Genomic DNA, 15,626 nt, shown 5'->3' with positions numbered 1-15,626 from the left:
AGCACAGGAAGGACATGGAGCTGTTGGAGTGAGTCCACAGGAGGCCACAGAGATGATCCAAGGGCTGGAGAACCTCCTGTATGAGGACAGGATGAGAGAGTTGGGCTTGTTCAGCTTGAAGAAGACAAGGGTCCAAGGAGACCTTAGAGCAGCTTCCAGGACTGAAAGGGGCTCCAGGAAAGCTGGGGAGGGGCTCTTGATCAGGGAGTGCAGAGACAGGTCAAGGGGGAACAGTTTTGAGCTGAAAGAGGGGAGATTGAAATGCAATCCCAGGAAGAAATGTTTTCCCATTACAGTGGGGAGGCCCTGGCCCAGGTTGCCCAGAGCAGTGGTGGCTGCACCATCCCTGGAGGTGTTCCAAGACAGGTTGGATGGGGCTTGGAGCTCCTGATCCAGTGGGAGGTGTCCCTGCCCAAGGCAGGGGGTGGGACTGGATGGGCTTTAAGGTGCCTTCCAACCCCAACCATTCCATCATTCTGTGATCACTGGAGATGGCAGTGAGGAACCCAGTTCAACCAACAGAGTCATCATTCTTCTGCTACAGGTTCTTTTCTTGTAGGGGTAACAGCTCAGAATGAACTTTTCACCATCCAAGTGCTTCAAATGGAAGAATAAAAGGAAGGAAAAAAGGAATTTAATACATCAGGAAAATATAGAACTTGTCCGGCCAAGAAAACTCACCCGGCTGAAGCAGGGAGAGGTGACTCAGAGCCAGCGCCGCTGCTGGAGCGGCTCTGGGGAGGAATCTTGGTCTAACTTCTCCGAGAACGGGGCTGCAGGAAAGGCTGATTTAATGGCACACTGCACCAGTGTCTCCACTCCACTGAAAAACATCAACGGATGGAGACTCGCTCATCGAAACACCCAGCCTACGTCAGAGGAACAAACTGAGCAACTGCCACCCATACTTTATAAAACAAATTAAATCCATGGCAAAAATAACCAGAACGTAGAACAGAGCCATCACAGAATCTGGCAGGAAAAGCCTCTGCATGAATCATTATTTTCTAGAGGAAACCTTACACAATCCAAGCCAGTCTGTTTTAAAACAAATGAAACCTTCCAGAATCTCCAATTAACACGTTTGTCTGTCTTTATTTCAGGTATTTTGGTGATTTGAAAAGATAAAAACCCCTGCCTGGTACCGACTGACATTACCATAATCTACACCCTACTCTCGGCATCGCCAAAAACCTCTGTGAGGACAGAAATGGGAGCTGAGAGCGTCTACCTGGGCCAGTGGAAGGCGATTAGATTGTAATGCCATCTTGTGGAACAGGAGAAAATGAAAGGTGGAAAAAACACTGCTTAGCTGCCACTGTGCAACTGTAGATCACAAAGATGCTGGCCCAGCATGGTCTGTTTGGTGGTTGCTTCTCATTTTACTCCTTTACCTGAAAGGTTAGAGGAGGCAAACACATAGTCTGCTCCCCCCACACTGCTTGGAAGGGGATGGACACACCTGTCAGAAAGAAGAGTTTGCTCTTTTTGGATTGTTTCTATGGCAAATTTATAATCTTCATTATGTGGATTCATAATCCAAGCATGGATCTGTTGGAGTGAGCCCAGAGGAGGACATGGAGATGATCTGAAGGCTGGAGCACCTCCTGTACAAGGACAGGCTGAGAGAGCTGGGGTTGTTCAGCCTGGAAAAGAGAAGGCTCAAAGGAGACCTTATAGCGACTTTCCAGTACCTGAAGGGGGCTACAAGAAAGCTGTCAAGGGGCTTTTTACAACGGCATGGAGTGATGTGATGAGGGGGAATGTCTTTAAATTGGAAGGGGAAAGATTTAGATTAGACATTAGGAGTAAATTCTTCACAATGAGGGTGGGGAGGCCCTGGCCCAGGTTGCCCAGAGCAGTGGTGGCTGCACCATCCCTGGAGGGGTACAAGGCCAGGCTGGAAGGGGCTTTGAGCAACCTGATGCAATAGGAGGTGTCCCTGCCTATGGCAAAGGGATTGGAATTAGATGATCTTTAAGGTCCCTTCCAACTCAAACCACTCTATGATTCTGTCTTGGCTTGTATCAGAAACAGCATGACCAGCAGGTCCAGGGAGGTTCTTCTCCCTCTGGACTCGGCACTGGTGAGACTGCTCCTCGAATCCTGTGTTCATTTCTGGGCCCCTCACCACAAGTGATGGTTTTCCTGCTGCTTGGCTTTATTCAAGCGAGAATCACATGTACGCAGAGTGGTTTCTGATCTCAATATGCCAGTTAATGTTCAGCACCAGGGGTGAGGGTGGAAAAGCGATGGGATGAACGCTGTGAAAGCCTGTGCCTTCACTCTTATTGTTCTACAGCTCACACTTAGGCAGCACCAAGCAGCATCTGAGGGCTGCCGTCTTTACATATGCCCAAATAGTTATGCGAACAGAGGAAGCCCCACTGGAGCAGAGGGAACAGCACCCGGAGGCAGCAGGAGTGCTTCTCACCACCCCTTGTTTTTCAGTGTGGAAAGGGTGAGAGAGGTCGCCCCCAAGGAATCCAGCTCAGCATCCTCCCAGCCTTCCCTCTCCCATCCTCCTCCTCCTCCTCTCAAGTTCCCCAATGCACAGGCTTCACAGTTAAAGAGACAGGATCGTTTAGAGACAGGATCATTCTGCGGGGACATGGGCTGGGCTGGGGCTGCACTCACACGAGGAACCTAAAACTGGGAAGGAGGGAGCAGCTGCCCGGTTGGGAATGGGATTCACTGCCTGCCCTGCGCTGGTGTTTCGCCTTGTGCATCCCTGTACTCGCACTGAAAATGAAATCACAGAAATCAATGGGACCCCAGAGACCCATGGGGTGCTCAGCACCATCAGAGTGCAGTTATTTTTAGATTAAATTCATCTTGTGTCAGCAAATAATCTAAACTAAAGAAACCAGCCATGAACTCTGGAGTCGCCTGTAGCTGGTACAAGAGAAACCGTAGATGAATGACTCTGACCAGTCAACTTTAACCTCCAGAAGAAGCCAAAGATTTTCATCAACCTACATGACCCAAGCTCTCAAAAGATAATCACTGGTGAAGAACTGAATAAAGCCCTGCAGCATAACCCCAGTGCTTGAAAAATGCCCCACTGCCAGCCTGAGCTCAGTCCCTCTTGCTGCTGGATCATCACTCTAAAGAAAAGCTTCCCACCAGCCAGAAACCTGCTCTCCAGTCAGATATGAGACCAAGTCAGCTCTCAGCTTCTCTTTACTACATAAGCCAAATTTCATTAACTTCTGGCTAGAAGACAGATTTTTCCATAGCATAAATTATTCTTGTTAGCATTTTGAGTCTTCTCCTGTGCCAAAATCAAATCATGGAATCATAAAACGGCTTGGGTGGGAAGGGACCTCAAAGCTCATCCAGCTACGAGCCCCTGCCATGGGCAGGGACACCTCCCACTGGATCAGGAGGCTTAGAGCCCCATCCAACCTGGCCTTGAACGCCTCCAGGGATGGGGCAGCCACCACTGCTCTGGGCAACCTGGGCCAGGGCCATCATGGATAGCAGAGATGCTATTTCCAGAAGCGTCTCACCACCACCACCTCCCATGGACATCCAGCCCCAGTCACTCCTCAGAGTCACTCATCCTCACAGGATAAAGACCTTTGCTGCCATCACCCACAGCATCCTTCCAAAGTAACTGCTATCAAAACCCCCAGCTCTTCATCCTGTAGAGGAAATCCGCATTCCCTCCCCAGAGATGGATAAGGGAAGGGAGACCAATTCAACTTCCCCAGCTTAAGGACAGCCTGAAGAGTCACCAAGAAGTATTCCACATCTGGCAGGCTGTGAACACCACTTGGCTGAGAACGCCTTGCTGTAGGACACCACCAGAAACGCCCCTGTGGTATCACTCCCTGCTGTGACCAGAATGCAGGAGCCAGTAGCTACCAAGCTTTTTAAAGCTAATTAACACACACCACTCTAATTTCACACAGTGCTACAATTCCCAGTCAGAACATTGCGCAATGCTGGAGTCAAACAGCTTAAGGGAGTTAACTGGATCAACACAAGGTCGTGCAGTGAGGTTAGATTGGAGATTAGGAATAATTTCTTTCCTGACGGAGTGGTGAAGCCCTGGCAGAGGCTGCTCAGGACAGTGGGGGAGTCTCCATCTCTGAAGGGGTTCGGAAAGCATAGAGAAGTGGCACTTGGGGACAGAGTTTAGCAGGCACGGTGGGGTTGGGCTGATGGGTTGACTGGCTGAGCTTAGAGGGCTTTTCCAACCTCAATGATTCTGTGATTCCATGAAACCTGCAACATCAGCTGAAGGCACACTGGATTTTGGAGAAGTAGTTTATAATAACTCCTCAGGCGAGCCCATTGCCCACAGCCTCTGAGGACCAAGCTTCTTTCTCATCATTTAATAATCATTTCCTACCACAAGATGTTGATTTCTTGTCCAGCATCTTCACATGCCGTGTCTGGTTGCGGACCTTGTCATCTGTGTTCTCCACCAGGTTAGTGAGGTCATCAATGATCTCTGGGGAAAGAGAAACACAAGCATTAATCTCCGAGCCTTGCAGCATCACTGCTCAACAAGCACGCGCCTGCTGGAGGCTCCACAATGCAAACCATCTGCATCCCTTTATTTGCCAGTATGACCAGTGCTCCAAATCCTGGGAAATACTAAACTTTTGACTTTGACTTTGGATTTGGTGCAATTCTCTACTGCGAGTGGAGGAAAAAAATACAGCCTGGAACAGGAGGATCAGTCAACGTATCCATGGAGTACAAGATGATGGCAGCCCCAAAACTCTGGCCAAAGTAAGGGAATTAGTGCATATCCTACAGGAAATATGTAATTCCAGTCCCTGGAAAGGAGCATCTCAACACTCGGCTGTTACATAGTCATTAAAACACATTCAGAATCACCATCTTAAAGGCTTTGGAAAGCATTTGTTGCGGTCCCACACTGCTAGAGATGGTAGTTCTGTTTGTAGCCCAAGATCCTGGAGGAGAAGGAATGTCTGAAACATTTCTCCTACATCTATTTTTAACAGAGGGGAAAGAAAAATTTCAAGCCAACCCATCCCAACCTTATGCAAACAATGACTTTAATTTTGCCTGGAAATCAGAACAGGTAAAAGGCTTCATTTAAACCAAGAGCAGTATTTGGTTGGGTTTTTTTTTCAAAGCTCCATCCAGGCACCAAATCTTCTCCTTGCTGACTGTTCCGCTCCAATTTTCTTGAGATATGCAGCTTCTTGCTGGGTGCACGAATGCACTGTGGCTGAGCTGCTCGGCAGGTATGAATGGATTTGGTTGTGCATGATAAATCAGGAGGAGGACAGCAGCCAAACCCTGAACATTACTACAAAGCATCCTGCTTCATTTACACTTGGAGCATTCTCCCCAGTACTGATCACGTCCTAACAACCCCAGTCTGCTGCTGTGACCAGGTTGGGGACGGCAGCTGTGCTCTCCACTCAACGCACCCCAGTAGAGCCTTGCACTGCCATTTCCACGCTACTGGAACTTCTACGTCTAACCATAAGCAAACGTTAAAGCGCAGTGATCAGTTGGCGAGGTGTACTGATGTTCTGTTCAACTTTATCCATCATAAACCTGCATGCATGCCCGTTGAGGGTTAAAGAAGACGAGCCTCATCAACAGGACCAGGTGCTTATTCAGCCTCTACTGTTCTGGCTGTGTTCCTCCAAACAGAAGATGAACCAGACACCTCTGCTAGGGGACACCAAAGAAGATACTCTTTGTAGAATCATAGAATGGCTTGGGTTGGAAAGGACCTCAACACTCATCCAGCTCCACCCCCTGCCATGGGCAGGGACACCTCCCACTGCATCAAGGAGCTCAGAGCCCCATCCAATCTGGCCTTGAACACCCCCAGGGATGGGGCTGCCACCACTGCTCTGGGCAACCTGGGCCAGGGCCTCCTCTACCCTCCTGTGCTTAAGCAGCATCACTCACCACTGCTGCTCTGTTCCAGGCATGAACTCACACATTTGTGAAGCTGTTTGTAGCACTCAAGCTTTTATTGTTCATCCTTCACCAAAACACATTTCCCAAGGGATAAAAACAGGTACTTTATTTGAACTACAAGATGCGTTCCATTCCTAGTTCAGATATTGATTCTTCTCCCACCCAACTTTCCCAGGTTGAACTTCCGCCAAGCCAACAGCATTTGGGGAAGCTTTATCTGCCCTGAGTGACCCGGCACACGGGAAAGCCCGTCCAATGCTGCCAGTGTTCTCATGAGTGCCTCGACAGGAAAGAAAGTGCTGAATGTTCCCATTGCTGTCAAGGACAAGCGATAAGCACGCTTGGGAAATGAGACTTTCCTGTGCCAACACTGACCAGACCCTCCCTGAAAAACATCCTGGTGACCAAGATGTAGCTAAATGAGAACAAACGCAAGCAGGAAAATGTTCTGTCATCATTTCAAAGCCCAGGGCATTGCACCCTTAGCAAGTTTGCAGACGACACTAAGCTGAGTGGAAGTGTGGATCTCCTGGAGGGTAGGAGGCTCTGCAAAGGGATCTGAACAGGCTGGACCGCTGGGCTGAGACCAATGGGATGAGGTTTAACAAGGCCAAGTGCCGGGTCCTGCACTTGGGGCACAACAACCCTGTGCAGCTACAGACTAGGAGAAGTCTGTCTAGAAAGCTGCCTGGAGGAGAGGGACCTGGGGGTGTTGGTTGACAGCGAATGAACATGAGCCAGCAGTGTGCCCAGGTGGCCAAGAAGGCCAAGGGCATCTTGGCTTGGATCAGAAACGGCGTGACCAGCAGGTCCAGGGAGGTTATTCTCCCTCTGGACTCGGCACTGGTGAGACCGCTCCTCGAATCCTGTGTTCAGTTCTGGGCCCCTCACCACAAGAAGGATGTTGAGGCTCTGGAGCGAGTCCAGACAAGAGCAACAAAGCTGGTGAGGGGGCTGGAGAACAGGCCTTATGAGGAGCGGCTGAGAGAGCTGGGGGTGTTTAGCCTGGAGAAGAGGAGGCTGAGGGGAGACCTCATTGCTCTCTCCAACTACCTGAAAGGAGGTTGTGGAGAGGAGCGTGCTGGGCTCTTCTCCCAAGTTACAGGGGACAGGACGAGAGGGAATGGCCTCAAGCTCCCCCAGGGGAGATTTAGGCTGGACATCAGGAAAAATATTTCACAGAAAGGGTCATTGGGCACTGGCAGAGGCTGCCCAGGGAGGTGGTTGAGTCACCTTCCCTGGAGGTGTTTAAGGCACGGGTGGACGAGGTACTAAGGGGCATGGTTTAGTGTTTGATAGGAATGGTTGGACTTGATGATCTGGTGGGTCTCTTCCAACCTGGTGATTCTATGATTCTATGATTCTATGATCGTGATTACGAGTAGAGCCTCTCCATTCCCATCCCCCTGCACAAGCCACCCAGCAGGACCTGGAGAACTGGACTGCGCAGCCTAGGAGAACCATTTCTCCAGCCTTGTATAAATCCAGACATGGTCAGGTTTCTGGGGAGCAGCTCACTTCACCAAGTGTAAGGCCCAAAGCTCAGCAAGCAATGTGCACTTAGGGCTAGGAGAAGTGTTGGTTGCTTATGGCACAAGCAGGAGGTCTGAACAGGGTATTCTCCTCCACCATAGCACTGGGGCTGGTGTGGGAAGAAAGAACAGGGAGGTTCAGTTCTTACCCCATCACCAGCTGCATCAGAAATTCAGCCTGGCAGATTCCCCAAGCCAGGGCGCCCTTGAACCATCAACGCCCTGCAGAGAAACATCCACCGTTCTGTACCCACCAACACGCAGGTTCAGACCAGCTCCTGACCTTCCAAATGCCCTAGCAACTGAACATGAGCCAGCAGTGGTCCAGGTGGCTAATAAGACCAACAGCATCCTGGCTTGGATCAGCCATGGGGTGGCCAGCAGGAGCAGGGAAGGGATTGTCCCCCTGGACTCAGTGCAGATAAGGCCGCACCTCGAATCCTGGGTTTTGGGCTCCTCATTGCAAGAAAGACCCCGATGGGCTGGAGCACATCAAGAGAAGGGAATGGAGCTGGGGAAGGGGCTCGAGAACAACTGTTATGAGAGGTGGCTGAGGGGCTGGGGCTGTTCAGTCTGGAGAAAAGGAGGTTGAGGGGAGACTTCATCGCTCTCTGCAGTTCCTGGAAAGGAGGTTGTGGTGAGACAGGTGCTGGGCTCTTCTCCCAAGGAACAAGTAATAGGATAAGAGGAAATGGCCTCAAGTTGTGCTGGGGAGGTTTAGTTTGGAGATTAGGAAAAATTTCTTTACTGACAGTGGTGAAGCCCTGGCAGAGGTTGCACAGGGCAATGGGAGAGTCTCCATCTGTGGAGGGGTTCAAAAACCATGTGGCTGTGGCACTTCAAGCCATGAATGGTGGGGCTGAAGGCTGGACTGGATGAGCTGAGAGGTCTTTTCCATGCTCAATGTTTCTGTAATGATTCTACGTAAATTAAAAGATTTCTCCACACTCTAAACTAAATGAAATACAATGCAAATCTATGCTGTGTAAGGCAGAGATGAAAATCAGCAATGAATTTCTAAGGTAGGCGAGGTGCTGCCAGAGAAAACTAACTCCACGTTTAAGGAAGCCCCAGGAGCACAGACAATCCCACATTACCTACCAGACGAGGACTACCTCCTCTGACAATGACCCACCCACAAGCCCCTTCCCGCTGGCAATTACATTCATGATGACATCTTCTCTTTCTTCTCCCATTTACATAAGCAGGCAAGGTAAAATTACAAAGAAATAGAGAGAAACTTAAAAAAGGTGAAGGCTCAAGGCTTCCCCCCACTAGGGAGCAGAAGGGAAAAGCAGGCTGAGCGCTGAAGGGCTGCCAGTGACCTTAAGAAGGACGTTTGTGTAACACTGCACTACAAACCACATCAAAACCAGCAACACAGATGTAGCCAAAGTCATCTTTCATAGAACCACAGCACAGTTTGGGCTGGAAGGGATCTCAAAGCCCATCCAGTTCCACCCCCAGCCATGGGCAGGGACACCTCCCACTGGGTCAAGTGCTCCAAGCCCCATCCAAGCTGGCCTTGAACCCCTCCAGGGATGGGGCAGCCACCACTGCTCTGGGCAACCTGGGCCAGGGCCTCCCCACCCTCATCATGAAGAATTTCTTCCTAATGTCCAATCTAAATGTTCCCCCTTCCAATTTAAAACCATCCCTCCTCATCCTATCACTCCAGGCTCTTGGAAAAAGTCTGTCCCCAGCTTTCTTGTACGCCACTTCAGGTCTGGAAGGCTGCTCTAAGGTCTCCTCAGAATGTATTTAGTTTGATGTATTCACATCTCTGTATCTGGATCGATTCAGTTTCAAATTATTCCATGATTCTATGATGATCTTTATAATCTACATTAATTATTTGCGTTATAAGTCACATTAGCACCACATTTTGCTGGTATTGATTTCTGAGGTCCATCCATGTCCATGTGTGTGTTCAGGATTGTGCTAAACCGACCACCAACATAAAATCCTTTCCTGCCATTGCAGTGGAACGACACTCTGGCAGCAGCAAGAATGTGTTTATCCACATCTTTAAAGTCCCATCTGCTAATAGCTAGAAAAAGCAAGATTTATGCAAAGGACACCAAGAGAAGACAGACAATAAAAAATTGAGCAGAAGAAATCATATGCAATCCTAGGAATTTGTCAGAAAGAAGCTCATTCTTCAGGTCCTTTTTCCTTTGAAGACTTTGCCACTGCCACGAAAACCAGAACCATTCTGTCTGAATTCCTAAAACCACCGATGCCTTCCATAAAAAGCTGGTTCTGCTTCTCTCCAGCCATGACACGGATAATTTCCCAGCCTCCTGTGGGATGGGAATCCCACCCGGTAGAGCCATAAGTCTTCTCTCCAGGACACGGCCATACATCACGCTCCAGCCAGTCTCTCATGTTACGGGCTCGTGCAGGATGGGAAAGCAAATGTGGAGCTGAACCCCAAGCAGGCACTGGAGGAGCTCTGGTGTCTGAACAGAGACTTTTGCTTTGCTTCTCTATTTCCCCTCCAAAAGCTGCAGGCACTGGCTTTGCTGGCAGCCCTGTGGGGCAGCACACAGGGATCTCAGATCCTCCATCGCAAGCGCCATCTGCCTTTCCCATAGCCCCAGCTCCTCTATGGATGTCTCAAACAACACCTCCTATGGGTCTGCAATCACACCACTCTGGCAGCCCCACCTTCTGGGTCAACTCAGCCATCAAGTTTTTCTCCAGCTGGGCAGAAGCTTTCCAAGGGAACAGATTCCACTGGAAAACTCTTTGACAGATGACAAAACCAGCACATCCACAACCGCTCTGCACGCCTGGACCCTCACTATTTCACCTCCTGGATGATGCCCTTCATGCTGAAACGCATCCCTGATCAGCCTGGAGCAAATCACCATCTCAGCTTGCGAATTAAATTCTCAGCTTTGACAACACATGAGAAGTTTGAATGTTTACACAGAGCAAAAGCCCCTTTCCCAGCTCGTTTTGCCGCTTCATCTTCCCTCTCTTTCCAATCTCGATGCCAAAACCACGCCACTGCCTGGCCAGCCCTGCTCTGCTCTGCGCCAGCAATGCTGAAGAGAGAGAAGCAAGTCAACTGCTAGGTCATGGGATCACAGTAAAGACACAAACTCAACGTTGCATCATTCTCTGGAGGGATGGAGGAGCCAAGCTTTGACAGAGTTACGGTACATGCATCAACACTGCGCATTTTCAACAAAACCAGCAGAAGCTATGAGATTACGAGTCACAACATGAAGTGCAGCACATGGACGCGAAGGAGATGATCCTCTCCAGCTATGGATGCTGTTGCTTTCATCAGCAGGGCACCATGAACCAAACCATAGGGCCCTCCCTGCCGCTTCTCCTATTAAGGAGCTGATGAGGGAGAACAGCAGAGGTGAATCAGCCCATTAACGGAGTGAAAGCCCAACAGGGGCAGAGCCGGAGAGCTGGGACACTCCAAGGAATGCTCTTTTATTATACGTCCTGCTCAACTAATCTGGTCCTCTTCAATAACCAGGCAACTTGCCTAGTGCATGAGGGAAGAGGCTGCCCACAGCAGTGTTGGAGTCACCATCGCCAGAGGGATTTTAAAGTCGTGTGGATGTGGCACTTAGGGACAAGGTTTAGGGGTGGGGTTGGCAGCCTGAGGTTTACAGTTGGACTCAATGATCTTCAAAGTCCTTTCCAACCTGAACAACTCTGTGATTTGGCAGAATATCATATGGGGGTTTTCCTACTTTTTCTCCACTCAAGAGCAGGAAAACAATGTGGGTACCTTTCCATCCTGGTGTCTCCCCCCATTCCTGCCCATGCCCCATGCAGCTGCACCACCTTTCTTAAGACATTTAATAATTCTTAACCGCACAGGGACTGCCTAGGAAAGATTAATCATAAAATCATAGAATGGTTTGGTTTGAAGGGACCTTAAAGCCCAGCCACTTCCACCCCCCTCTGGATGAGGGGCTCCAAGCCCCATCCAACCTGGCCTGGAACACCTCCAAGGATGGAGCAGCCACCACTGCTCTGGGCAAACTGGGCCAGGGCCTCCCCACCCTCATTGTGAAGAATTTCTTCTTAATGTCTAATCTAAGTCTTCCCTCTTCTCACTTAAAGCCATTCCCCGTCGTCCTATCACTACCTGTCAATCTCGATCAGGCTCCAATGCAGCCAGAGTTCTGCTTTCATACATGACTCTGCACTAATTGATCTTCTGTTTTATTTAAAACATGTTGAAAGCCCCACTCAGTTTTGGCAACTCCACCTTTGAGCTGCCCTTCTTTTGCCCATGGAGTGAGGAACTCCAAAGCCAAGTGCAAATGGCCACATGAAGAACAGCACGGGCAGAGAGAAACAAACCCGGGGTCTGGTCACAGTTTAGTAGAACAGGGTTGCCATCCAAGCATCTCCTTGGAATTGTTTGGATTTGCCAGATCACTCGATAGTTTTATTGATGAGTAATGCATCTCCACGTTAAAACCCACCATGAGTCACAGAAGGCTGCAGTCAGCCACAAGGAAAACATAGAACTAAAATCCTTAACGCCTTATGTTGCGCAAAAACATCCCAATAAGGCTGGAGTTCTGTGGAGAAGCCAAGCAGGCTTTCCCTCCCTCCTCCAGGTCTCCAGTGTTTCTGGAGAAGAGCTAGGTACCAAAGAAATGAATCAGACATCGCATGCCGACCTCTAGACGTCCAAACCCCATAATTACATGGTAATAAGAAAGTGAGCATTGTTCCAAATGCCAGGGGTATAAAATGAAGATTGCAACTAATGTAAGCACATCAGAACCTGAAAAGCCTCAGTGTGATGTGCCAGCAGCAACAGAATCATCGAATCATGAAATGGTTTGGTTTGAAAGGATCTTAAAGCCCATCCAGCTCCAACCCCCCTGCCATGGGCAGGGGCACCTCCCACGGGATCAGGGACTCCAAGCCCCATCCAACCTGGCCTTGAACACCTCCAGGGACAGGGCAGCCACCCCTGCTCTGGGCAACCTGGGCCTACCCATGTGCAATCTCCCCGCCCTCATCATGAAGAATTTTAGAGGAACACGCAGTACAAATTACAAAGCCAAGAGTCTCCATTTTCCTCCAAGTGCTGCTGGCCGTGTCCGTTTCCCACAGCCCCTCCAGCACGCAGAGGTCCCAATCCCACAGGTAACGTGTTAGCGCAGTCACGGGTTTCTCCTCGCTGTCCACCTCCAAGGTAACACTCAAATCCCACTGGTGTTTGTGCCGATCCAGGCACTTTCTGCTGTGGGGTGTTCTGCATTCCAAGCAAAGACCAAGACTCCTCCCCGCACTTTCCCAAATGTGAATGCTGACAGTCATAGAATCACAGAATAACCAGGTTGGAAGAGACCCACCGATCATCGAGTCCAACCATTCCTATCAAATGTCAATCTCTCCTTTGTTAGAACTTCATATAAGTATGATATTAAAGCCATCAAAATACTAAGTAAACCAACTTGTTCCTCTGCATTTCAGCTGTCTCACTCTCTAGCTCTTCTAATTTACAAGGGTTTGGTTGTCCTTGGAGATAGGTTCAGAGATCTCTTCTGGCCTCCTGCTGGGAAGGTGTTTGTCAACATGCCATAGGTGCACAGCAGTCCCAGTGCTGCAGGGAGAAAAGAGAGGATCTCACCATGGCTGTTTTCCCGGCTGCTCTGCTGGGGCCCAGGCAGCACAAAGATGTTGCTCGTCCTTCCCTGCAGGATCTCCAGGAGTAGGGCAGGAGCTGGCACACCTGGTTTGTGCCCAGGAGAGCAGGCAGGGAAGGAAGGGCAGCTTTCTCCATCAGCCTGCCCCCCCAGCACACTTCAGTAGCCCAAGGCTACTATGTGCATTGCAGTAGAAGGTCCTTCTCCCAACACACCCCATGGACTCCAGGCCAGGTCAGCTCTCCATCCCGAGGAACCCTTGCAGAGGAACAACTCATTCAGGATCAGGGTGCTCCTGATTCCCTGTGTTCCTTATAGCACAGGCTGGAGAGCATGAACTGCTCCTGAGTCCTACGACCAATGCCTGGCCCTTGGGAAGTGAGGAGCAGCCGGAGTGCTTGGCTCAGAAGGCCAAGGACCAGGACATGCCTCCAGCACAACCCTTTCCCACTGGTTCACCAAACCTTTGGCATCTTTAAGGATAACACTTGCTGCAACATGAGGAAGCTATTCGTTCTGCTACAGAAAACTTTGCCATCTGCTCCAAGGACTAAGAGGACAGGTTCAGGGCCATCACTGCCACCACAGCCAAGCAGCCTCACTCACCCATCCCAAAATTATATCTGGGTCAAACTTGGATACCTCCAAGCAAAACAAAACTCATCATTCTCTGGGAAGCAGGTCCGGAGGCAGCAGATGGTGATGTAGAAATGCCTGGTAGTGACAACAAACCGTCCCAGGCCATTGGCTGGGTGACCCTCATCAGATCATTTGCAGCCAAGGCGAAGCACCAAGAACACAAACAACAGCATCGACTCCAGCAGGCACAGTTATTAGTTAGAGATGTTATTTTAAAAGCACACACTGAGAAGTTTTCCCTTTTCCAGCCGCTTATTTGGTTTTATTCGAACAAACCCCATGGACATTAATTTTAGCTGTACTTAATTGAATAATTTCCCCAGGGAACGGTTCAGGGAGAGCTGTAAAGCAGCCCGGTTCCAAGAGCCATTACCAACTGGCATAACCACGGTGTCAGCGTGCCAACCAAAACAGAGCGTGTTCATGTTACTGGAACTGCTCTCGGGCCAGATGTGTTGAGAACTCGCAGTGATACGAGGCAGGCAGCGACTCTACGCACGATATCGTGTTCAGAGTAGCCTTCTCCAGCTATCGCGAAGGAGATAGCAGTCACCTGTGCTAGAGGTGTTCCAGTGTGAAGCCAGGCCATTTGCTCCTCTATGTTACTCTCAACAAATGATCTTTCCTTTTATTTACTGTGTTTACTGCAGGCCAGTACAGGTACCTATTATCAAATCATAGAATCACTTGGTTGGATGATCTTTGAGATCATCAAGTACCTGACCACTACCGGACCACATCCCTGAGCACCTCATCTACTTGTCTTTTAGACACCTCCAGGGACTGGGACTCCACCACCTCCCTGGGCAGCCTCTGCCAGTGCCTGAGAACCCTTTCAGTGAAGAGATATTTCCTACTATCCACCCTGAACTTCCCGTGGTGCAACTTGAGGCCATTTCCTCTCCTCCTACTGCCCAGCACCCACCTCACCACAAGCTCCTATCCAGGAGCTGCAGAATGCGATGAGGTCTCCCCTCAGCCTCCCTTTCTCCAGATTGAACAACCCCAGGCTCTCAGCTGCCTCTCACGACAATTGTTCTCGAGCCCCCTCCCCAGCTCCAGTCCTTTCTCTGGATGCGCTCCAGCCCCTCGATGCTAACAGATAAAATAACCATAAATCCTGCATCTCCAGGAAAGCCCAGAGCACTGAAAGCCTGGAAGCCAGCTTCCATTTGCACAGCAGAACTCTGCCAATCAAAACACTTTTCCTGTTAGGATATATTTGTTTTCTGCAAATCTATAACAGAAAATGAAAGGCCAGAAGCTATATCAGACTCCGCATTTGTTTGTTTTCCCTTCAGCCAAAACCTAAGCAGGATTTTTAAAACACTGCCTTCTGAAACTCTTCATGATCTTCAGCTCCTGCTTGTTTTGGTAACTCTAATTTTTCCCAAGTTTGTAAACCATTGCAATGATTTTCCACAGCTTTAATTACAAACACACACCAGTTGCACTAATTACTCTAGGGTAGAAGGTAGACCATTCACAGAACCACGTAATGATTTGGGCTGGAAGGGTCCTCAAAGCCCATCCAGTTCCACCCCCTGCCATGGGCAGGGACACCTCCTACTGGATCAGGGCTCAAAGCCTCATCCAACCCGGCCTTGAACCCCTCCAGGGATGGGGCAGCCACCACTGCTCTGGGCAACCTGGGCCAGGGCCTCCCCACCCTCACAGCAAAACATTTCTTCCCAAGATCTCATCTCAATCTCCTCTCTTGCAGCTCAAAACCTCATCCTCTCCCTGCACTCCCTGATCAAGAGCCCCTCTCCAGTTTTCCTGGAGCCCCTTTCCATGCAGAAAGGCTGCTCAAAGTTCTCCCCATGAAATACCACTAAACATTGTGAGTTGAGGTTTCCAGTTTATTTGTCAAAAAAAGAAGAATCCA

At 49.7% G+C, this 15,626-nt stretch overlaps 1 protein-coding gene across 2 annotated transcripts in view; it reads right to left on the bottom strand.

Moving 5' to 3' along the window:
* The window catches only part of STX8 (syntaxin 8), a 116,231-nt gene that overhangs the window by 39,035 nt on the left and 61,570 nt on the right, over nucleotides 1-15,626 (bottom strand). For both annotated transcript variants that reach the window (XR_011338747.1, XM_069872375.1), the window contains exon 7: nucleotides 4,361-4,462. Coding sequence is in view for 1 of the 2 variants with exons in the window: in XM_069872375.1 (XP_069728476.1) it covers nucleotides 4,361-4,462 (102 nt within the window). In the remaining variant the exon portion in view is untranslated. The remainder of the gene's footprint in view (nucleotides 1-4,360; nucleotides 4,463-15,626) is intronic.

Source organism: Phaenicophaeus curvirostris, chromosome 19 (assembly GCF_032191515.1).
Source record: "Phaenicophaeus curvirostris isolate KB17595 chromosome 19, BPBGC_Pcur_1.0, whole genome shotgun sequence".
Classification (NCBI taxonomy): Eukaryota; Metazoa; Chordata; class Aves; order Cuculiformes; family Cuculidae; genus Phaenicophaeus; species Phaenicophaeus curvirostris.
The sequence above is the reverse complement of the archived record's forward strand: the minus strand, read 5'-3'. Positions and strand labels throughout refer to the sequence as shown.